Genomic DNA, 25,677 nt, shown 5'->3' with positions numbered 1-25,677 from the left:
AGTGTCAAGGTAACAATAAAACAAAGTTGCCATTACTGGTTCAAAGCCAGGGTTTCCTCCCTTCTGTCTGGACCCCATCAGACACTGAGCATGGAGGGGATGGGGAGGAGGCTTTTTGTTCAGTGACTGAGTGATGGGTCCTTCTGCTAGCATCCTTGACTTTTGGACGGCACAAGGGGAACGGCTCCCAAGCATGGTGGTGCTGGAGCCCTTGGCACCCAGAACTGGCCAAGGGCAAGAGCTGCTGCCCAGCTCCAGCGCTTGTTCCCTGTCTGCCAGCCCTGACTCAACAAGGCTGGACCAATTAGGAGCAGTAACAATTAAGATGCACCAAGGGCATGTGAACATTTGCAAACACTTATTCAAATGCATAAGTAATTAAGCACTCCTTTAATAGTTTTTTTTTTTTTTTTTTAATAGTTACATTTCTGGCCTCCAGACATAGCTCTTTATGGACCTTGGGTCACAGCGTGCTCTGAGATCTGTGTTACCGCCTTAGAAGATGGGAATGAGAATTCAAAATTCTCCCCAGACGTGAGTTCTGAGATATGACAGTGAAACTGTTGAGGGAAAGAGGCAGGGTCTCTTTCCAGAGGCCTGATCCCAGGCATGTGATCTCAAAGCTGGCCAGCCAGAACCAAGTACACGTCCAGGCTCCACAGCCCTGCAGCCTCAGGCAGGGTCCTTACCCTCCCTTTCCTGGTCTGTGAAGTGAGCAGGATGTTATTTGCCTCATAGGATTGATACAAGGATTTGGAGTTGCGTTTACAAAATGCCCACCACATTTAAGCTCAATGCACAGCAGCTACTATTAGTGGTGTAGTGGTTAAGAATTCGGCTGCTAACCAAAAGGTCGGGAGTTCAAATTCACCAGCTGCTCCTTCAAAACTCTATGGGGCAGTTCTACTTTGCCCTATAGGGTCACTATGAGCCAGACCTGACATGATGGCACCTAACAACAACTGTTAGTGGTGGAACCCTGGTGGCGCAGTGGTTAAGAGCTTGGCTCCTAACCAAAAGGTTGGCAGTTTGAATCTACCCACCCTCCTTGGAAACCCTATGGGACAGTTCTGCCCTGTCCTATAGGGTCACTATGACTTGGACTATGAGTTGGAAAAGATTCAACTGCAAAACCTAACGAGTTTGGTTTTTGGTTTTACTGTTAATGATAAAGGACCCCTAGTGGCACAGTGGTTAAGAGCCCATCTGCTAACCAAAATGTCAGCAGTTCAAATCCACCAGCCGCTCCTTGGAAAGCCTATGGAGCAGTTTTACTTTGTCCTATAGGGTCGCTATGAGCCGGAACTGACCAGACATCAATGAGTTTGGTTTTTTTGGTTAGTGGTAAGGAGTCTTGGTGGTGCAGTGGTTAAGTGCTCAGCTACTAACCAACAGATTGGTGGTCCAAATCCACCAGCTGCTCTGTAGGAGAAAGATGTGGCAGTCTGTTTCTGTAAACATCACAGCCTTGGAAGTCCTTATGAGGCAGTTCTACTCTGTCCTACCGGGTCACTAGGAGTCAGAATTGACTCGACGGCAATGGGATTGGTTGGTTGTTTGGTACTGTTAGAGGTAGGAGTCCCTGGGTGGTGCAAACTGTTAAGCACTTGACTACTAGCAGAAAGGTTTGTGGTTCTAACCTACCCAGAGGCACCTTGGAAGAATGGCCTGGTGATCTGTTTCTGAAAGGTCACAGCCTTGAAAACCCTATAGAATGCAGTTCCACTCTGCAACACATGGGTCGCCGTAGTAGGAATTGTGTCAAGGGCAATAACAACAACAATATCATTAGTGGTAAGAGGACAGAAACAGGCAGCAGTTAGCTGAGCAATAAGATGACCAACTAACTACTCTACACCAGCAGTTGGAAATTCAATGCTTACAGGAACCAGGTAGATTATGAAATCGGGAAGTTTGGACTATATGGGGGCCTTGAAAACAGAAAATTGCAAATTACTTGGATTCTGTCCAAAAGGGGGACTACCTCTCAGCCCCAGACCCCTGGTGCCAGGTGGGAGTACAGACTCAGGGTGCATGGGCATCCTGAGAAGCAGGAAACCCAGGTTTTTATATGAAGTCTTCTGCCTTCTAAATGGGGCAACTCATTCAATTTTATAATTAAAAAAAAAAAAATCCCGTATGGGCCAAACAAATACGTCTGTCGGTTGACTTGGCCGTGGCCGTAGACCACGGTCTACAGGGTCCCCGTTTTCCAGGTAGTTGCTTAGGTCTCTACTTCCTTTAAGCCGTAGAGGCTTATGGGTTGAAATGTACCTTTACAAGTTAGTGATGACCCATAACAAACTAGTGTGGATTGGGAACTAAATAAGCTAACTGGGAAGGAGGTAATTGAGTAACTCCAAATTCAGGTTTGAATCCCATCTGGTATTGAGAGGCTGGATGGTGGGTGGATGGAAGTGTGTGGAAAAGAGAGAGCGCTGTCCCCTTATAGCCTATTAATTTTGCTTATTGCAAGTTATGTAAAGGGCAAGAGATTTGATGGTCAGGGTGAGGTGGGGAGGGAGGATGGGCAGTAGCTGTGCTTGAGAATTTAACTCAGGTGGTGGGTACAATCCCTCTCTTCTTGTTAGCATCCCTAGTTTAGAGCAAGCTTTTCATGCATTTAGTCTGAGGTGGTACTTTATTTTTAAATTTTATTGTGGTAAAAACAAAAACAAAAAACCCATTGCCTCAGAGTGGATTCTGACTCATGGCTCGTGTGTTATAGATTGCCAGCTCTTTCTTCCATGGCACTGCTGGGTGGGTTCAAACTGCCAACCACTCGATTAGTTGCCAAATGAAAACCGTGTGTGCCACCGAGGGATCTTTCTGGTAAGATATTTGTAACCAAAAATTTGCCATTTTAAAATGTATATGTCAGTGGCATTAATTATATTCACCATACTTTGCAACCACCAGGGACTTCATAATTGTGAGGAAATGGCACTTGTTTGTTGGAGTAAACCACCCCAAGAACTCTTTGGTAATTGGGTGTAATCAGGTTCGGTTTTTAACATGTTTTTAAAGTAAAGAAAAAAAAATACAATCAAGGCTTGTAAAAGGTGGCTGTTAGAGAATAGGCTTTGGCCCCATAACTTCAAAGTAATAGCCCCATTACAGAAAGGGGCAATTATTTTTTAACGGTTCTTCTGCACTTATGCTGGGAAGTTGAGGGGTTTTCTGGGTAGGTTGGGCATCTCAGTGAAAGCTTTTTCAGCAGCCATTTAACCTCCATTTATGAAGAAATAAAGTGAAATGGATGCTGATTTGGGCCTGCTTTGGGGGACATTTTTGTTTCATAAAAGCTCTTTTGCCTGCAATTTGCTGAGCTGCCCTGTCACATCAGAATGGGCTGCTGTTGATAAAGATAAAGCTTTATGGCCACAATATTTGCTGCTAACAGCAACCTAATGCAGCATTTTCATTTTTGTGCAATTAATGTTAATGTCTGCTACGAAAATTGTCATTAAATACCATTTTAAAATCCATTCAATTTGCATATGCAAAGCCCATTTACCATCACAGAAGATGCAGCCAGCACTTAATCACGTCCTTTCCCTGGAATTGTAGCCACTCGGTTTTATAGCAATTTAAGATTTTATATTGAAAGCTAGATGATAATGGATGGCCTTTCCGAGCCCAGCTGACTTAAGCTGACAATGGAAAAACAAGGCCCCAGGACCAGAAACTGTAGGTGTTCACATTACACCCCAGGACCAAGGAGGCAAAGCAGGGAAGACAGAGCACTGGACAGGGAGCCTGTCAGCCTGGCTCTAGTTCTGATGTGATTAACAACTTGCTGTGTGACCCCAGGAAATTCTCTTCTCCTCTCTGAACTTCTATTTTCTCCTGTTTTAAATAAGGACTTTAAACCAGGTGATACCTAATGTCTGCATATTCTAATATCATTTATTAGAATATGCAGACATTAGGGATAGGTTTATATATATATATATGTATATGTAAAGTCTGGTCTGCTGGCAAGCATACTAGATTAAGAATCTAGGTCAAGCTCTGCTGTGAAGTTGTGTGAACTTGTGGAGGCCAATTAATCTTTCCCTGCCTCAGCTGTCCCTGACATGAAATGGGGATAATAAGCCTGCCTACCTCCTGATGGAGTTTTACTGAAAATAAAATGATATGATGAAGAGACAACAAATCCTGAGAATCACAGAATGCCAGGTTTCTAGGGTAACTCCCTATTTACAGATGAGGTAACATGGGAAGAGTGACATGGAGAGTTGGGGAGAAATCTGGGACTAGAACCCCAGGCCGACATCTGGCCCAGAGTTCCTTCCATGACACCATGCTGCTTTTGAGACCCTTGATGACTAGCGTGGACCAGTCTAGTGCACAGCGTGAACTCTGTTCTACTCTTGCTTCAGGCAGTCTGCGAGAATGAGGGCCAGGAGGCCACAAGGGCTGAGGGGCTGCAGAAGAGGAGCCAGAATCAGGCAGAGATAATCAGGGAAGATGCCATGGGGGAACTGACATAGGGAATTATTTCAGAGGTGGGGGAAGGATGACGTACAGATAGTTAGTTAACCCAGCCCAGAAGGGACTTTACAATGTGTCTCTAACATCACAGTCCAGGTTTTAAAGGTTAATGAATAGAAATGCATTTCTGGTGAGAGAGATGCGCATAGTATTTGAGGCTCTGGGAGGTGGGGAATCTTGTCAAAGAGATGCCTCTGAGCTGAATTTTGAAGATTGAGTTGGCTTTACCAGGTAGGATGGAGAGGGAAATGCGTGGACAAAGTAGGATAGTGTAGCCAAAGAAAGAGTCAGAGGCAAACATGGGACCCTGGCCTGGCCTACCAGTCCGTTTGAAAAACCTTAGTCACAGTGATTGGTTAAGGGATAAACATGTGACCCAAGTAGGATCAAAGAATTTCAAGGCTTTTGTAGTTTCTACACTTTTCTTACTGGCATCAATAATAGATGTAAGAATGGAACTGCTAGTGGCCTTTTTGCCACGTGCGGAAAAAGTTTGTCAGAGAACAGAACACAGCCAAGAGAGCTGAGTAGAGTTTTGATTGCATGCAACCACACTCTATTTCTATAGAATGTCCTGGATGCCAGGGCTGGGCCATAGTTACATGTCTATCCCTGAACCAATCGCCATGACTAGAGTTTGTGAAATATACTGATTGGCCAGACCCAGGTTGTCACATGCCTGTCTCTGAAATAATTGCTGAGGCCAGGGCAATCTGATGCCCTGATTGACCAGGCTTGTGTCACCTGCCCATCCTGGAGTCAGGGGTGAAATCAGTCTATGCAATCCATGTGTGCTGACTGTAGAAAATATGTGGAAATATGGGGTTTTATGCTGTCAGTATGGATTACACCTCAACATAAAGAAAACAAAAATCCTCACAACTGGACCAATATGCAATATCATGATAAACAGAAAAAAGATTAAAACTGTCAAGGATTTCATCTTACTTGGATCCACAATCAACGTCCATGGAAGCAGCAGTCAAGAAAATCAAAAGACGCGTTGCATTGAGCAAATCTGCTGCAAAGGACCTCTCTGAAGTGTTGAAAAAGCAAAGATGTCACCTTTAAGACTAAGGTGCACCTGACCCAAGCCATGGTATTTTCGATCGCATCATATGCATGTGAAAGCTGGACAATGAATAAGGAAGACCGAAGAAGAATCTACACCTTTGAATTGTGGTGTTGGTGAAGAATATTGAATATACCATGGACTGCCAAAAGAATGAACATATCTGTCTTGGAAGAAGTCCAACCAGAATGCTCCTTAGAAGCAAAGATGTGAGACTGCGCCTCACATACTTTGGACATCTTGTCAGGAGGGATCAGTCCCTGGAGAAGGGCATCATGCTTGATAAAGTACAGTGTCAGCCGAAAAGAGGAAGACCCTCAACGTGGTGGATTGACACAGTGCCTGCAACAATGGGCTCAAGCATAACAATGATTGTGAGCATGGCTCAGGACTGGGCAGTGTTTCATTCTGTGGTACATAGGGTCGCTATGAGCCAGAACCGAATTGATGGCACCTAACAACGACATGCCCAGAAGGAAAGGGAATGGATGCTGGGCAGGTAAAAACAGCAAATAGCTGTTACAGATATCTGTGTAGGAAGCAACATAATTTGATCTGTGCTTTTGGAAAAAACTTTGGCAGTCATGTGGACGATGACTTGGGAAGGGACCATTCTAGAAGGAAGAAGAGCAATTGACTGGTTACTGCAGAGGTTCAGGCAGGGGAAGACAAGGACACTGAATGAAGAGTATTAAGGCTTCATGACTCCTTTTATGTTGGCAGCCCCAACTCCCTGCCTATGTGTGAACAGTGGATCCTCATTACCGTTAAAGGACTATAAAGTTCACAGCACTTAATATCAGCAAGAATGTGGAGCACCTGGAATGCTCATACAAACTAATATAGTCAAAGGTGATGGTGGGCAGAAGAGTGGTAACTTCTCAGGAGGCACATGGGAACTTTCTGGGGTGTTAAATATATTTTATATCTTTATATGGGTGGTGGTTACATGAACATTTCCATTTGTAAAAGTTCATTAAGCTGAACACTTAAAATCCATGTACTTTATTATGTATAAGTTATACCTCGACAAAAAAAAAAAATTAATGTTGGTAGTATTTGGGTCTACACTTGGCATTACTGTTTTAACAATAATAATAGTTAACATTTATTGAGCACTCACTATGTCCCGGTCTCCATGTTAAGGCCTTTATATGTGGCACATCACCAAAACCTCACAGTAACACTACAAAGCAGGTACTGTTATCGTCCCCATTCTACAGATGCAGAAACCGAGGCAAGGATCCCACAGCTAGTTCTGACCAGTCCAGGCTTGAGCCCAGGCTCCAGAGCCTCTCTCGTGGTCTCATTGGCATGGCACTGTGCTGGGGTACCTGGCATGCTTGAACTCCCTCGCCCAGGTCATTAAGTCCCCTGAGGGCAGAGACAGGCCCGTAATCTGGTTCTTAATAAATGTTTGTTGAATGACAAAGTGGGTGGCCTGTGTACACCCCTATAGTGAGTCCCTGCGAGGCAAGGACACAGCTTAGCAGCATGCAGGGTGTGACTGCACAAGTAGACAGGATAGAGAAGTTGCTTCGCTTCCCTGTCATGCTGCGATATCATCCCTTGATTCACTTGGGGCCACTACCTTACCGTGCTGGGATCCCAAAAGTCATGTTTGGTGGTAGAGAGGGCCGCTCCTTCTTCGTGTGCCGGTCTTCCTGGTCGCTGATGCGGATGTCATTGAGCCGGCGGTAGAGGAAATTCTCTCGGGCCGTTGTCAGGCCAGCTTTCACAGCCCCCCGGTTCATCGCAATGTAATTCCGGGTCAGCTCATGGGGGCAGGTGGGCTGCTGCTTGAACACATTCCAGTGTCCAAGGGCTGGGAGCAGGGACAGACAGAAGGACAGCAAGGCAGTCAGTCTGGGAAGTAAGACTCCATGACATCTGACTGAGAAGAAATGGGGCGAGTGGTGTACACGGGCCTTTTTACCTTCCCCCTTCCCTTCCCGCTAACCGGGAGTCTGCTGCGTGGCTCCAAAAGGGAGCAATCAGGATTCCCAGAGATTCCAGAGGGTGTTTTCGAAACCTACGTGGACCTGGGTTCTCTTGGCCCTTGACTTCCTTTGGGCTTTCAAATACCACAGGGTAGATAGTCTTTCCCCGCCCCGCTGAGGACAGGGCTCCTTTGCGATTCCCCTGATATCTCAGACCTGGATCCTGTTTGGTCCTCCCCATGTTAGCCAATCCCTGGGTTTTACTACTATCTGCCCAGACCTGTGGCTTCCACCAGACATGTGCTTGGAGGCAGGCTCCTGGGCCCTTTCTGGGCACGCTGCCAGAAACCAAGAAGCCAGCCTAGGTGGAGAGCTCTGTGAGGAGGAATGAGCCCCCCCACCCAAACCTCGAGCCTTTATGGGCTCCGAAGCAGGCTCTCTCACCTGCGGGGACCCCTCCATCCGTTCCCCGGATGTACAGTCCATAATTAAAGCTAATTCCAGGCAGACTACAGCTTCTTTCCCGGGGCTTGCCAAGTTCAGCCTGTTGGGGGAAGGAAAGAGAGTGAAGTTGAGTAGTGGAATTTCAGCCAAACCACATAATTCAGCAACAGGGAGTGCCTGCTTTGCCCCAGGCACCCTGCCCAACCTTCACAGGGTGCAGGACATGTACGACAGAGTCCCCCCCCCACCCCCCCCCCCCGAAGAGGAGCCCAAACTGCGGTTAGGTAGTGAGACACACCAGTTGGAAAGACAGTTGCCATTGTGTCAATTCTCATTCAGCTCTTGAGGCAGTCACTTTCTCCTTGAATCCTCAACTCACAGTGGGGATCTGGTAAGGATGCCCACTACCACTGGCTTGGCAGCTGACACCACCATGCCCCAAGAGGGTGTCCGTATGAGCAAAATCACTCCATCCTTTCAACAACCCCATTATAGCTCCCAGTTTAGAGAAATGGAAACTGAGTCCTAGAGAGGCAGAGCCATTATTCATGGCTAGTAAGGGATGGGCTGGATTCTTTTTTTTTTTTTTAGTAAGGGATGGGCTGGATTCATATGCTGGTGTGTTTGACATCCAGGCTGGAGCTCATTGTACTACACTGCCTCTCTTTAGAGCAGCAGCTTCCTGCGATCAGAGACCCTATCTTGTGACAACTCTCCGGACTCCTCGGGCTCACAGTGGCCTCTCCTTTGTCTGAACTCTGGTAACTCTTACTACTCTCTTCTATTTATTTGGGGTTTAGGATTTAAATGATCTTCTCAATTTTCATGACTGCACATGCCAGGCTGGGCTACCTAGATTATGAATTCCTACACAGCCAGACCCAAGACTTCTATTGCCTTTTATCCCCCTGGTGGCATAGAGTAGGTGCTCAACAAATACCTGATATTAAAAATCTCTTCCTAATTTTCACCCAATGCACAATAAAAAAATTTTAAAAAGAAGCTAAAATTATGTAATAAAAAAATACATATATATCTTCCTCTGGGAAGCCTTCCCAGGTTGCCTGCAGTCCAGACAAGCCTCCTTGTTATACAGAACCATAGCACCCTGTGCCCACCTTTAAAATTACATAGCAGTACATGCTGTGACATGGATGAACCTAGAAAACATTTAATAAGTGAAAGAAGCCAGTCACAAATGGCCACATATTATACGATCCCATTTATATGAAATATGCACACTAAGCAAATCCACAGAGACAAAATGGAGATTAGTGGTTGCCTAGGGCTAGAGAGGATGGGTGGATTGGGACATAGGGTTTCCTTTTGGGGTGATGAAAATTTCTACTATTGATTGTGGCAATTGTTGTACAACTCTGAATGCATTAAAAGCCACTGAATTTTATACTTTAAATGGGTGAATTGTATGGTGTGTGAGTTACATTTTGGTAAAGCTGTTAAAAAATTACATAGTAGTCTAGTTAAGTTATTCACTGCATGATAATTTGTTGAGTGAACATCTCCCCCAGGGGAATACGTGCTCCATGCGGGCAGAGATCAGTCTTCATTTTCACCCCTTTTCTTCCCAAAGTCCGGCACAGAATGTTGTTGTTGTTAGGTGCTGTTGAGTTGATTTCAACTCATAGTGACACTATGTAACAGAGCAGAACTGCCCCACAGGGTTTCCTAGGCTGTAATCTTTATGGGAGCACATTGCCAGGTCTTTCTCCCACAGAGCTGCTGGGTGGGTTCGCACTGCCAACCTGTTGGTTAGCAGCCAAGCGCTTAGCTGTTGGCCACTAAAGCTCCTTCCAGCACAGAATTAAAAAAAAAAAAAAAAACCCATTACTGTAGAGTTGAATCCAAATCATAAATACATATAGATGCTAATAAATAGGTGTAGAATGAATGAATCAATACAGTGCCTATTTTGAGACTCCATAGATTCTTTTCTGCAGTGACTGGTCATTTTTCTCCCTCCTCTTACCCACCTCAAATCCCAGACCCTACCTCCCTCGAGAGCAGGTGGGTTCTGAGTTCCAGGTGGGTGCACAGGGCCTCTGCTGGGGTGGTTTGTTTTGAATTCCTTACAAACAACACACTCTGAGCTGCAGACAAAGCTCCGGCCTCTCATTTGTTTATGAAAATGATCTGGCCTCTCCAGTGACTGCTGAGGAAGTTAATTAAAATGTGATTTCTCTGAGAGAGGCCCCGCCTCCCTTAGGGCAGCTGCAGGTGGGCAGACTTCCAGCTGGCAGAAGGACGACAAACTCAGGAGCTGGCTGCCACCATCAGGCGGGCTGGTGAAGGAGCAGGCAGGCACCTCATTCTCCATGCTTTTTAATATGGGTTGTCTGGGAATCAATAACTGCCCAAACACATTGAAGCTTTAGGCTGCAAAAATCATACCAATGGAAGGGTCACACATTCATTCATTCCACAAATATTTAGTTTGTGCACACTCTGCACTGAGCCCTGTGCGAATAGGACAGTTAAACAAGTAATGACAGTCAAGTGCACCAGAAGGGTTGATGGGAGATGCATAGAGCACCTCTAGCTCTAAAAATTTGAGTCTATAGTGAGATAAGATGATCTACAAACATGTACCTGGCAAAGAACTCATCCATCATATATAAAGAGCTGCTACAGATCAATAAGAAAAGGCAGACAATTCTATAGAAAAATGAGCAAAAGACTTGAACAGGCACTTCATTAAGGGATATTGAAGTGAATAATACCCATACATAAAAGTGTTTAATCTATGTGGGATGTGCAAAGTAAAAGTTTAACACTATTGGTAAAGACGAAGAACAACTGGAACACTCATGTACTTGGTGGAAATGTAAACTGGTACAACCACTTTGGAAAACTGTTCAGCATTATCTGTTAAAGCTAAATGTTTGCCTACCTGTATCTCAACAATTTTCTCCTGAATGCCCAACAGAAATGAGTGAATATGTTCACTCCAACCGGGAATATTCATAGCAGCTCAATTCATGATGGCCAAAACCCAGAAATGATCCAAATGGCCATCACAAGTGGATAAATCAGTTGTGACATATTCATATCATAGACTATAGCTGCAGTTCTCAACCCAGGGCCATTTTGTCCCCCAGAGAACATTTGGCAATGTCTGGAGTCATTTTTGGCTGTCACAGCCAGTGAGGAGGTACTACTGGCATCTAGCGGGTAGAGGCCAGAGATAGTACATCCCCCGACAACAATTATCTGCCCCCAATATCAATAGTGCCAAGGCTGAGAAACTCTGCTCTACAGCAGTGAGAATGAAGGAATGACAACAGCACACAACAACATGGGTGGCTCCCACGCACAGTGTGGAGGGAAAGAAGCCAGGCACACAAGGATACATGCTACTCCATTCGGGTGAACTTCAAATGTGAGCATTATCAGTCCATGGTTTTAGCAGTCAGGAGTGTAAACACCTTTGGGGCAGGAGGTAGTGGCTGAAAGACGATATGGAGGCTTTAGGGGTACTGGCTACGTTCTGTTTCTTGACTTGATATTGGTGCCCTTAACACTGTAAAGTCCTGCCTGCTCCTGCCCACAGTATCTGTTTATCTGTAACTGCAGCCACTGATCCTTTCCTACCACACATGTCAAAAGACAAATGGGTTCCCTACATACAAGCAGGAGACCCAACTTCATACAAGAACCACATAAACACAGGCACAGAGGCAAAAGATCAACAACAGCTTTTTACCTCTCTGGGAATGTGTTTCTGAGACTGGGGGTGGGGGTGGGGGTCACATCCTGAAATCTCTGAGAGTGTGGTACTGGTTTTCTCGTTTCCTCTGACTTTCCCTGCCTGGAGAATGGCCTGGTGGAACAAAGTAGAACTGCCCGAGAATTTGGCTCAGAAGCAGATTCAGCATGCTTGGCTCCTTAGCCTCCACCCTGGCAACTGGACTTCCCTCTCTGGAAGGTTACACCAAAGTATCGGTGAGGGCCACTTGCGGGATACCCAGGGCTCCCTGGGCCTGTCTTAAGCACAGTTTGAGAACATCCACAAAGCTTTTTAAAAAAAAAAAATTTAGTATTTCTTCATGCTTTTATTCACTAATTTTTTGTGAGAAATAATATGTGTTTATTGTTTTAAGCCATTCAATTTTGGAGTGACTTGTTACACACGAAAACTACCCATACACAATTTCTAGTGACTGAGAACCCTACTTGATACACTCCCGCTTCCCGTTCATTTCCAAGTCCCATTGATTTTAACTCCTCATTCTGTCCTTTAGAACCATCGTATTTTCTTAACTATGGAAGTAAAGAAAGGAACAAGCAAGAGGATAAACATTGACTGAGCACCCACTGCACGCCAGGCACATTTTATATCCCATGACTTCATTTAACCAGAGACCAGTTGCGGCTAAGTGGATTCTGACTCTGTGACCCCATGCGTGTCAGAGTAGAGCTGTACTCCATAGGGTTTTCAATGGCTGATTTTTCAAAAGCAAATCATCAGGCCTTTCTTCCGAGGTGCCTCTGGGTGGACTTGAACCTCCAACCTTTCTGGCAGAAGTCGAGCATGTTAACCATTTGTACCACTCATGACCTCATTTGGCTGCCCCATTTATTGAACATTTACATGTGCTGGGCAGAAATCCTGGTGACGTAGTGGTTAAGAGTTCAGCTGCTAACCAAAAGTTCAGCAGTTCGAATCCGCTAGGTGCTCCTTGGAAACCCTTTGGGGGCACTTCTACTCTGTCCTATAGGGTCGCTATGAGTCAGAATCGCTTTGACAGCAACGAGTTTTTTTATGTGCTGGTCTTGTGACAAGAGCTTTTTGTGTTTCTCCCTTAATGCTGCCAACCCCACTGAAAGGAAACCTAAAGAGATAGGGAAAAAAAGTTTAGAGGGGTTAACACTTGCCCGAAGCCACTTGCCCAAAGTCACACAGGTATTAAGTAGAAGAGCTGGGACTCAGCTCTGTCAGATGTCACGCCTCTGTTGCTAACCCACAGTGGACTCTTGTAATGGTTTGAACGGTGGCCTCACAAAATATATGTCCGCCCAGAACCAGCGAATAGTATATGGCAAAAGAGTGAATATTACCTTATTTTAGCAAATGATGTGATTAAGTTCAGGATCTTGAGAGGAGGGGTTTATCAGGGTGGCTCTTAGATGCGATCGCAGTAACATTACAAGATAGAGGAGAGGGTGATTACAGACAGACACACCAAAGACTTGCCATGTGAAGCCGGAGACATACAAGAACACAAATGCAGAGACTGGAGTTATGTTGCCACAAGCTAAGGAACACCTGGAGCTTCCAGAAGCTGGAAGAAACAGGGAGGATCCTCCCCTAGAGTGGTCAGAGGGAGTGTGGCCCTGACAACACCCTGATTTCAGACTTCTAGCCTCCAGGGTGGCGTAGTGGTTAAGAGCTTTGGCCACTAACCAAAAGGTTGGCAGTTCAAATCCACCAGGTGCTCCTTGGAAACCCTATGGGATAGTTCTACTCTGTTCTGTAGGGTCGCCATTAGTCAGAATTGACTTGACGGCAGTGGGTAGGTAGGGTGGTAGTACCCTCCAGGGCTGTGAGTGAATAAATTTCTATTGTTTTAAGCCACCAAGTGTGTGGTACTTCATTAAGGCAGCCCTGGGAAATTAATACACTCCCCAACCCTCACAACAACCCTAAGATCGAGGCCATTGATCCCCACTTGAAGGGAAACTGAGGCTCAGAAAGGGAAGAGACTGATTAGCCCCTTTTAGCCTTCAAACCTCTTGCATTTCCCATTTCCTATAGCTGAATTGTAAAACATCTCACGAAAAATCCACAAGGCTGTTTAAGACGTACACCCTTAATTTTGCACATCAGAAAATTGTAAGATATTGGAAGCGATTCAAACACAGCCTACCAGCCTGCACCCCTGGTCATCAAGGTGTTAGAATCAAGAGACATATGTGGGAGAAAAATCTCAGCTCTGAGTCTGACCCCCCACCCTCCTCAGCTGCCTTCAGACTGTGCCTTTCTCTGAGTTTCCTCAGTCACAAAGCGGCTTGGCTAGAATACAGCTCTGGGTGACAGCTGTCCCCATCAGCAGACAGCTTCATTAAACCTCATTAAGATGTCATCCTTCTCTGCCTTATTTCCCATCTCTCACTTCTAATTAAAACCATCTCTCTCCCTGTCCCAGGGGGTTCTGGGATTCTCCCAGCTCCTCCCGCAAAGGCGGCTCCCTCTGCTCCCCAGCATGAAGGGCCAGGCTGGGCAGCAGCCCCCAGGCCTGGAAGCAAGTACCTAGGTGGGGTTTTCCAAAGGATGCTGCCAGAGGTGCTGAGGCCTTGCTTTGAAGTCATCTGGGACCCAGGAATGGAGGTCCCTAGCTTGGGGGGGAGGGGGGAGCAGTGCTCACCAAAGCTTATGTTTGCATGATAATGTCTTAAAAAAAGAGCCCAGCCTTTCAACTCAAGTCTAATCATTTCTTATCCAACATATATATATTTTTTTTAATTAGCTCTTATTCCCACAAAAGAGGCGAAATCAGTTGGCCTTATTGCTCATATGGCCTTGTGAGTACAGGGCAAGTGGGCTAGTGGTCATTTCCAAAATGGCGGGGTTTCCACCAGGGAGCTCAAAGCCGGGGCTCTAGGCCTATCTAAGATGTTCATTTGGTCAGGAGCAAACTTCTTATAGGATTCACTCCCCACTTCCTGGCAACCACATATAGTGTAACTCGTTAACCCTCAGGCCCTGTGTCTAAACTAAATAAATGTTTGTTCGACCGCTCACTTCCCTGCATTCCACAAAAGCATAGTTACATGCAATCCCACGGTTATCAGCTGGTAGTTATTAAATAAATATCTGTTTATAGCCATAACCATGCATACATATGCACACACATACCATTGTGCTCACGGGTGGGTAGTTCATTATTATAAAACAACTTAAGATCCTCAAATGAAAAGCACAATATAAATGCAAATTGTGATCATTATTAGCATAGGGGATATTTATTTATTTCCATAATGAGAACCTCAGATAAACAATCATGTAAAATAAGGTGCATTATGCATCAAAGGACCCAGGCATCGTCTTAGAAGCCAAATTCTTTGAACCATGTGCATTGTCTGAGTGGCAGTTGAACATTGCATAATGACACTAAAAAGCCACACATGAGAAGTCCACAACCCTACATGATCAAAGGCATATAAGATAATGTCAAGTTAAAAAAGAAAAACCAGCTGGATTCAAAATTTTATAGCAACTGTTAAGAACATGTAAAAAAATGCATTGAAAAAAAAAAATACTGGAAGGAAACACAGTAATGCAGCCGTGACTGTTTGAGAGTATGTCATTAGAGATATGAGCCTTTTTTGGTATTGAGATTATTTTACTTTTATAATTAAAAAAGCCAATTAAAAAAAAAAAGCAGTTGCCATCAGCTCATGGTGGCCCCATGTGTATCACAATAGGACTGCGCTTCATAGGGTTTTCAAGGCTGTGACCTTTTGAAAGCAGATCTCCAGGCCTTTCTTCTGAGGCATCTCTGGGTGGGTTCAAACTGCCAACCTTTTGGTTAGTAACTGAGCACTTAATGTTTGTATTCATTAACTTGGACTCCAGAAAGGAAAAAAAAAGCCAATAAGCAGACTTAAGTATAAGCTTCTATTTTATATATTAAAAAGTTACACAAAAGGTTTTCCTATGTCATTACAACTCTGCTGCAAGTTTTCTAATCAGGGTTCAGATGGCTGTTGCTAGGTGGGAGAAGGTAAAGAGGAAGAGGCTACAAGCCAAGGGTGACGTTTCGGGAAGCCAGTATGTTAAATTACATCACACACAAATAGGTACAATCTCAGCTCGGCCATTCCTGTGTGACCTTGGGTAAGCCACTTAACTTGTCTGGACTCCCATCTCCTTGCCTGTAAAAGCTTCACGGGGCTGGGAAATATGCTTGGTAATCAGTGGCTTCTATTACTGCTCTCTTCGTTGTATTACTATTGCAGCTCTCCAGCTTACGTCCAAGGGGAGCTCCAGACAGTGGGAAGACCTCTCCAAGCCCCACTGTGCCTGATTAGCCACCTCACTCGGCCCTTGCCTGGTTCTCACAGCCCTGGGCTGCGTGTGCCTTGCCACCACCTGCCCGGTTGCTCCCTCCTCCCAGGTGTAGCCCGACCTCCCTCCAGGCCACCAGTACTGTTATTGCTGCTGATGTATGGCCCTGTGCTCTGTGAGGTGGTCACGATGACAGGGCCCAGTGCTCCCTCCCCTCCCCCTCGACAGCTTGAAATCAGGTCCTTCATTTGCATTTACATGATCTCGCTGTGCAGCTTATGAGATCGAGAGATTTATTTGCTACTTAGCTTGATGTTTGATTACACTCGGAGAAGATGGCAACAGCAAAGTGCATGGATGCATCCGCTCAGAGCCCGTGGCCTCTGGGGGCCGGTAACTCAACAGCAGGTTTAGGTGGATGAGGGAGAAATGCACAGCGTTTTGAAACAGGCAGATGGGAGAAGGTTGGAAGGAACAAACACCAGGATTTGGATTTAAAACAACAGCCACAACAAGAAAACCGGCTAGGTGTCATCTGAGACTATGAACAGGACCCACGTCACTTCTATGAGGTAGCTGTATTGTCCTGGGGAACTAACTCCCACAAACTTTTCCTCCTGAGCAAAATCCGAAGCTCCTAAAAGGGATGGTGTGTCCACTGTAGGGCATCCCTGGCTGGTGCAAATAGTGAACACGCTCAGCTGCTAATCAAAAGGCTGGAGGTTAGAGTCGGCTCAGAAGTGCCTGGGAAGAAAGAGGCCTGGTGATCTACTTCCAAAAAACCAGCCACTGAAAGTCTCACGGAGCACAGCTCTACTCTGATACACATGGTTGCCATGAGTCAGAATCAACTCCATGGCGACTGGTTAAAGCGTGGCTCTGGAATCTGAAGGAGTTCTTGCCAATGACCAGCTGGATGGTCTTGACCTAGTTACTTAACCTATGTGCACCCCAAGTCCCTGATCTCTAAAATGGGGAAAATAATGGCACCCCCTCTCTGATCGGTGGCTAAGAAGAACAAATGAAATGACGCTTACAAAAGCCTCAGCACTACGCTGGACACGGTGTAATTGCCCCACAAATGGTAGCTGTTATAGGTATGACGGCTATTTTCCGAAGAAACTGAGGGATAAAACTAAACGGCCCGACTGAGAGAAATCGCTCAGTGTAGTTTTTGGGCAGCCAAGTGTCACTTACTTGCTTTGTGGGTTATCCAATGTGTGGGGCTTCATTCTAGCCACCCGTCAGGGCAGCTCCTGTGGCTCACAGCCGGGGCATGCTTAAGGAGGGCAAATTCATTTTCATGGCCATCTCAGTCGGAGCATAATCAGGAGCAGAGATCTGCTGCTGCCAGCTCACACCCTGTCACGTTCCAGATCCAAACAGAAATCATATGGCACTATAGGTTGGTGATTAAGAACAGGAGCTTGCTTGTGAGTGGCCGTCTAAGATACTGCACTGGTCTCAGCATGTCTGGAGCAAGGGAGAATGAAGAAAACCAAAGACACAAGGGAAAGATTAGTCCAAAGGACTAATGGACCACAAGTACCACAGCCTCCACCAGACTGAGTCCAGCACAGCTAGATGGTGCCCGGCTACCACCAACAACTGTTCTGACAGGGATCACATAGAGGGTCCTGGACAGAGCTGGAGAAAAATGTAGAACAATATTCTAACTCACACTCACACACAAAGACCAGACTTACTTGGCCTGACAGAGACTGGAGAAACCCCAAGAGTATATATAGCCTGTGGACACCCTTTTCGCTCAGTACTGAAGTCACTCCTGAGGTTGACCCTTCAGCCAAAGATTAGACATGACTATAAAACAAAATGAGACTAAAAGAACAGGAGTTTGGGGCCAAACCACCGGAGTTGGAATTCTGGCTCCTCAATTCTCTGTGTGAACTTGAGCAAGTTATTTAACCTCAGAATCTCAGTTTCCTTCCCTATAAAATGGGCATAATGAGAGTACCCAGCCTGTAGGGTTGTTGGTACATTTAATAATGCAGATAAAGAATCTGGAAGGTTCTCATCGAAGAGTAGTAATTCTAGCTAGTGATCGTTTCTAGACTCTTCACTGTTTTGAATTATCAGCCACTCTATCTCCATTCCTGCAAGGAATAGACAACTAGCCATAAAATTACAATGCCTGCAAGGATAGGCCATGCCTCCCATCCAAGCAATTTAGGAAAATCTGTCTTAAGGATGGAAAAGGAAAGAAATGCAAAGAAAGTGACTATGTTGTCACACAATAGGATGACATGATTTGAAAACATTGCTGGACTTTGAAGTTGTGGGGGAAGTGGATATAGTGAGTGGGGGAGAGGGGTTCCAGCCTGAGACTAGAATTTTTAAGGTCATTTCCCACCCATGTCTCATTGCTTTGATGGTGGGTAGGAGAGGTCCTGGTGGAAGCTGGTGGTGGGCATGTCTTTTAGAGGCTTTTTAGAGCTTCATAAAATATTTGTTCCAAGGCAAGTCCAAGGCTGGTGAAACTTGGTGGACTCCATTTCACTTTGTGTCCCTCCTTTGCTTTATGGGTCCTACCCTTCGAAGGCCAAGTAGGGAAGGAAAGGAGCACTGGACTGTGAGTCTGGAGACTTGGATGCTAGTGCCTGTCTGCCTGGCCTTTCCACTGTGGCCCCCGCCTCAACCAAACCAGGGGGCATGGGATTGGATCAGCGAGCTTCCCACTGAGTGCCACAATCTCTCATGGCTCTAGAGAGGAGCTCAGGGCTGCCTCATGTGGAGGGTGAGGAGAAGGAGCACGGTAACACGAAGCCCTTCAGCCTGACCCAGCCAGGCGGCCACTCTGATACCTGTTTTATATATTGGCGGGGGTGGGGGGGGTGGGAGGGTGGGGGCAGGGTCTCCACATAAGACTTCTTTTGAAGCACAGGTTCTCTGGCTTCAAGAAAAAAAGGAGAATCATTCAACTATGTAATCTCAGAGGTCCCCTAAAGCTTCCACCTGGCGTAGACAGATGGGATCTGAATCCAGACTCTGATACTTCACAGCGTAAATTTGAACAAGTTACTTGACCTCTTTGAGTCTCAGTTTCTCACCATTTGTAAAACAGGGGTAATCATCCCCACCTCAGGGTCCAACGACAAGATTTAAACAAGACAATTCAGGTAAAGTGCTACGGATGTGTCCAGCACGCAGCAGGTGTGCAGATGTTGGGAGGGGCTCTTCCTTTCCCCTCCAATGTGATATTATTTTAGTAAAAGGAAGAGACCTCTTTGAGCCTACTTTGATGTGGTGTCCAACAAGGAAAGAAATAACTTTCTGGACTGCTGACAAGTAATAAACACCCCCTCCATTGAGGTGGGGCCAATGGCATTGAAATAAACGGCATATTCATTTGATTATTTGGTCAGTTCAGCTGCCAAGGGTCAAAGCCAGAGGACCACAGAGTGAGCAAATTCAAGATAGAGGCTCCCTATTTGGAAAAAAAAAAAAAAACCAGAATGAAAAATAGCAGAGAATGATCTGTGTACTTTTCAAAACTTAAAACAGAAATCAAAGGAAAACTGAACTGTTTTAAGTTTTGACAGCTGCAGGGATCATTCTGTTTGGTTGCTCTATTTATGTTTTCATTTTCTTTATAGATTCATTGAAAATCGTATCATGTAATAGGGAAGAAAAATGTTCTGTGTTCCCCCCCACCATAAACCCTTGTTCCTTCCCGAGAACAGATGAAAACGCCAGCTCCACTGACTTTTGTTTTGATGTATATTTCATAACAGCTCATTGATTGTAAGTTCTATTTCCATGTCAATAAAAAAAAGTGGTATTGTAATCAATGAGAAGGAATTTAACACAAAATGGCAGCCGACCTCCTGGCAAGGCAGATAGCAAAAGTGGAGGGTGTGGCACTAAAATGAAGCCTGTTAATAAGGATGGGTCATCTCTGGGAAGGAGAACCAGAGGCTATTGATTTCAGCACAAAGCTGGGAGGCGGGGGGACAGGGTCCCATCTCTTGCTTCTCCTTGCCACCTGTGAGGTAGTTTTGTGATGGTTCTGGCTTGACATTTCATGGGCAAGATGATGCAGGACCTAAGCAATACTTCTCCTTTAGCAGTGGTGGCAGCAGCAGACACTCACAGGGGCACAATGCACTGTGCTTGGTACCTCGCAACATATAAAGATCAATAATAACCTAGTCAGGGAGAAAGAGCCCCAAGTAATACATCTTTTGCTTCCCTCCTTCACTCTCCACTTCAAGCCATTGGCTTTCTCTTAGCTTCTTGAACTTGGTAGCCTCCTTCCCACCTCAGAGTCTGTGCTCCATCACCTCCTTGTCCTTGTATCACCCCAGGGCTTCCCTAAATCCCAGATTAAATGTCACCTCCTTGGGGAAGCCGTCCTGACTGCAGCCTTGCTTAGAAAACCCATTGGCACAATCTTATGTATTTTTCTTCCTAGACTCATCCCATTGTAATTGATTGATCATTTGGGTGGTGGTTTCTGGGCATTTCTGTCTTCTTTGCTGTAGTATCTCAAGTATCCGACACCTAGTAGGCCTTCAAGACAGGTTTCTGGAATGCTGGTGTGGCTGAGTGCCTTTCGAGTGAATGGTGCAGATGGCCAACACTCTGGAAGCTCATGGAAGAAGCGCCGCTCCCAAGCCTGGGCTGTCTGGAGCAGGTCTTCTAGAACAGGGTATGGAATATGCTCCCAGGTTCTCTAGAGAGTTGAGGTATGAGGGCAAAAAGTGAAAAGGCCCCGCATTGTCCCAATGTGGGCCCTGTGGGGTGAGGGGAAGAAAAGGTTGGAGTTTCTGGGTCCAGTGGGAACAGCCAAATCAGGCAGTTTCCCACCTTGTGACTATGACAGGCAGGCAGGAGCCTAGAGGGGTGGGATGCTGGAGGTTAGCTGTATAACCTGGGACACCATGTAAGCCCATCTCTGGATATCACCCAATTTGTGGGCTTGGTGCCAGACTTCCAGGAGATAGTATTCATTGCCTCCCCCGTTGTAATTGTAGATGTCAATCAACATTTGCAGTAGGAACAAACAGTAACTGTTATTAGAAAGAGTCAATGCTCCCTGCCCCACATCCATAAGCAACACCTATACCTGGTGACCCACTCACACCCATCTGCCACATGCACTCAACCAGAATGGGCTATTTTGGGATGGAACTCCACACCATGGTCTCTCCAACACAGCCCACCAACCACTTGGCAGACCATCCCTGGGCTTGCGGGAAGTCCTTTAGACACTGAACTGCATCACGTATAACAAATGGAAAGTCTTTGAAGAATGTGATAATGAAGACCTTGGGTCAACCAAACCATGCCCAGCCCTCCAAGGCCTTCCCCCATGCATCCACCCACCCATGTCTACATCTACAGCCCCATGGATGGGAGGAGGGGATGACCTACAGTAGAAAAGGTTTGAGCTCCCCTGAACATGTTCCAGAGAAAATGACAGCTGAGCGATGTTAACTCTGGGTGAGGGGCTAGACTATAGACAATTTAATGGAGGACTTCTTAGATGGAATAGGGTTGATAACTAAGGTAAAGGTTTCAAATATATGGCTTAATTGCCACATGTGAAATCTGTTTGTACTCAGCTTTTAGTCTTGGAAATTACCAAGCTCAGTGCCGCTCCTACAATTAATCATTAAAGAATTAAGAGTGAGAGTACCCATTATTGTAAAAGACTCTACTGATGGGTCTTGATCCAACTTATAAAATAGACAGATTTGGTGCAACTGAATAATTTTCCTCTTCTCTGCACAAAATCAGGAATGCTAGTCATACTCAGTGGCTGGAGTGAACGCTTACAAACTGGTATAGACCAGCCTATAATTACCAAAATAGCAAAAGAACAGCATTTTGTAATGAATGACAAGCTGCTGAGCGGAAATCTAATTTGGTCTAATTAAGCAGCCTTTTGTGAGGATTTGTCTTTAGATGAAAAGAGGGAGCCAAGGAGATCTAAATGCAAATGAACTCCATCATTTTGGTTTTAAAGCGCTAGGCTGATCTGAGCGTCTTCGCAGCCAGTCCTCTCCTCTTCATTAGATTATTAGTCATTACTGTTGTCACCTCGAGCCCATCATATGCTGGGCCCCACCCGCCTTGGAGGGGCCTCAAATTTTTTGTCCCTTGCCTCTCATATCTTTTCACACAGGACACCTCGCAGTGACAGGGCTGTCAGGCAGCTTTTGCTTATTCAGGAGCAAATTTTACTTTGCCCAAAGTAGTAAAAGCAAATGGGTTTTGCTTATTAGAGGATTTCTCTCCTGTGCTCTGAAGGTGCACCTTCTGAAGTCTGTAGGGTTAAAGGCACACCCAAGGCTTTCAGTGTTGACAGAGCAATTGGGGGAAAACAAACTCCACAGCGTGCTATGTGAGGTAGACCAGATATCCGTCTGCCTGGTTTCCCTGGATTCCCATCTGATCAAAGTTTGAGGCCAAATTCCAGGTTGGATGCCCACTTCTTCCACCAGATCATGGGTTCAATCATCTGATCCACTGGGTTCTCTTTGTCCCGCTAAAGATAAAGATGTACATCTTTTTTTTTTTTTAAGCATGTTCCAGGCATGCCCTAGGTGCTTTATTCCAGTAACTCATTTAACCCTCATGCCAACCTATGAGACAAGCACCACTGATCATTTTATAGATGAAGAAATGGAGGCACAGAGAGGTTAAGTCATTCGCCAAGGTCACATAGAACCTAAGTGGTAGAGGCAGGACTCAGTCCGGGCCATCCGGATCCAGGGTTCTTGCGGGTAAAAGCCAGTTGCCGTTGAGTCCAACTCATGATGATCCCATATCTATCAAAGTAGAACTGCCCTCCATAGGGTTTTCAAGGCTGTGACCAAGACTTTCTTCCAAGGTATCTCTGGGTGGGTTCAAATTGCCAACCTTTCAGTTAGTAGCCAAGGGTTTAACCTTTTGCACCACCCAGGGACCCCTTGCTGCTAACCATTGCAATATATTTGGTCTCAAGCTGGAGGCTCTACCAAGCCCTAATGGTCTTCTGATCTTTACCCTCCGTACACTCTGCTATTTCCTGAGGGAGCCGTGAGGTCCAGGAAGCGTACATCTTAATGTCTACAATATTCTTTTTTGGTTCTTTTGTGACACATCCAGGAGGATCACATGCATACCCTTTGTCAGTCATTTTGAGTTAAAGTTGGTCACCAGAATTCTTAATAACTTAATAATGGTGGAAAGAGAGTGCTAGGACAACAAACAGCCTGGGGTGAGCCAGTAAGACAAGGAGAGCCAGGATTGGTACTTGTAAGCCTGGCGGCAGCCCTTAAACAAACTAAAAAATCCATTCAGTGGGTTGTAATGATGCACATCTTAATCCATCCTGCGTGCTAGGTGGGAACCCCTCAGGTTTAGGCAGCCAACTTCAGGAAGGCCAAGGCCAAGGACTTGGCTGATCCTCTCTTCCCAACTACCCCCATTGTAAGCAGCAGAGACATAAGACCTGGTTAAAAAGAAAAAGACCTGATTGACTCTGACTCATAATGACCCCGTGTGTGTCAAAATAGAACTATACTCCGCGGGGTTTTCAATGGCTGATATTTTAGAAGTAAATTGCCAGGCCTTTCTTCTGAGGCACTTTTGAGTGGCCTGGAACCTCCAACCTTTCGGTTAGCAGCCAAGCACATTAACAGTTTACACCAACCAGGGTCAAAAATTCACTCACCTCCCTCTGTGATGCATCAATTGGTCCCAACCCACCGGGAGCAAAGGAGAATGAATAATACCAAAGACACAAGGAAAATATTAGTCCAAGAGACAAAAGGGGCCATGTAAGCCAGAGACTCCATCAGCCCGAAACAGAAGAACTAGATGGTGCCCGGCTACCACCAATGACCGCCCTGACAGGGAATACAACAGAGAGTCCCTGAAGGAAAAGGAGAAAAGTGGGGTGCAGGGCTCAAATTCTAGTGAAAAGACCAGAGTTAATGGTCTGACTGAGATTAGAGGAACCCCAGAAGACATGGCCCCTGGACTGTCTGTTAACCCAGAACTAAAACCATTCCCGAAGCCAACTCTTCAGACAAAGATTAGACTGAACTGCAAGACATAAAATGATACTTGTGAAGAGTGTGCTTCTTAGTTCAAGTAGATATATGAGACTAAAAGGGCAGCTTCTGTCCAGAGGGGAGATGAGAAGGCAGAAAGAGATAGGAGCTGGATGAATGGACACGGAAAATTGGGGGTGGAAAGGAGTGTGCTGTCACATTATAGGGATAGCAACTAGGGTCACATAACAATGTGTGTATAAATTTTTGTACGAGAAACTAACTTGAGCTATAAACTTTCACCTAAAGCACAATAAAATAAATAAATAAATCCACTCAACTCCCACCGTCTCCACAATCTCTCATCTTAACTTTCTTCTTTGTTTTCAAAGAAATTACAAAATTTGGGCTTTTTCATGTTCCAAACAGGAACAAGTTGAGTGTATGAGAGAGCAGGGGATTGTGGCCAATTCACACCAGCTCAGCTATCCCACTGGCTCCCTCCTTGCAAACACTGCCCGGGTTCAGAGCGCCCACTCCCAGACTGCCCAACCAAGGCAAGAGTCCTTCACTTCTCCATCTGAGCTTGGTCAATCCTCTCCTCACCCCTAGATGCCTGCTTTGGTGTCCAGAATGCTCAATGGAGGGAGCCAAGAGGAGGGACTTAAACAAAATGGGAGGCAAAAGAAGGCACAGAGCATCCCAAGGAGAAATAGAATGCAGGGGGCAGGAATTAACTTCTCTGCTTCAGTACAAATAGCTAATGTATGTTGAGCAATTACTATGTGCCCAGTACCATGGTTGGGGCTAAGCTCTGTATACCTGCTGCCTCCTTGATCCCGTCCTGACCCAACCTCCCTATTTAAAACTGTAACTGCCTCCCCCTCCACCGTCTCTACACCTTCCCACTCCTTCCACTCCATCTCCTCATACCCTTCCCTGCCTTGTGTTTCTCCACACCACTTGTCACCAACTAACAAGCTGAATTTTACTTACTAATTTTGGTCACCATCTTTCTCTTCTCCCTAAAATGTAAGCTTCGTGTGATAGAGATTTTCTGCCTTTTTTGTGCACTGTTCTGTCTCCAGTGCCTAGAATAGTATTTGCCACATAGTAGGTGCTCAGTAAATATTTGTTGAATGAATGAATGCATGAATTCTCAACATAACCTATGAAGCAGGTCTACTCTTGTTCTTGTTTTACACATTAGTGCTCAGAGAAGTTAAGTGTGTGCCCTGGGTCACACAGCCCAGAGGCAGAGCTGGGAGATCAGGTGTGCCTGACTCAGGAGCCCACTCTGGCTGATGCTGCCCAGGCTTCTTACCATTCTGGTGCACAGAGAGAACAATCATCTTTTTTTTTAAATCGTGCTTTAGATGAAGGTTTACAGAGCAAATTAGTTTCTCATTAAACAATTAATTAAACAAAACAATAAGGTATTGTTTTGTGACATTGGTTGCCAACCCCATGATGTGTCAACACGCTCCCCTTCTCAACCTTAGGTTTCCCTTTTCCATTCGTCCAGCTTTCCTGTCCCCTCCTGCCTTCTCGTCCTTGCCCCTGGGCTGGTGTGCCCATTTAGTCTCATTTAGTATACATGGTTGAACTATGTGTATTATCAGAACAATCATCTTGATATGAGACACTGAGGTAGATGCAAAAGGTTGCTTAAGGCTCCAGATGCCCCAAAGCCGA

The 25,677-nt window shown here is 45.5% G+C and overlaps 1 protein-coding gene across 1 annotated transcript in view; it reads right to left on the bottom strand.

The window, feature by feature from the left end:
• Positions 1-25,677, bottom strand: part of CFAP77 (cilia and flagella associated protein 77) — a 169,965-nt gene that overhangs the window by 90,907 nt on the left and 53,381 nt on the right. Inside the window, exons 2-3 of the mRNA XM_049896292.1 lie at positions 7,954-8,053; positions 7,166-7,394 (exon numbers count right to left, since the gene is read on the bottom strand). Of these exons, the coding sequence (XP_049752249.1) occupies positions 7,166-7,394; positions 7,954-8,053 (329 nt within the window). The remainder of the gene's footprint in view (positions 1-7,165; positions 7,395-7,953; positions 8,054-25,677) is intronic.

This window comes from Elephas maximus, chromosome 9, assembly GCF_024166365.1.
Source record: "Elephas maximus indicus isolate mEleMax1 chromosome 9, mEleMax1 primary haplotype, whole genome shotgun sequence".
NCBI classification, from domain to species: Eukaryota; Metazoa; Chordata; class Mammalia; order Proboscidea; family Elephantidae; genus Elephas; species Elephas maximus.
Note: the sequence above shows the minus strand (reverse complement) of the source record. Positions and strands in the feature narration are given on the sequence as shown.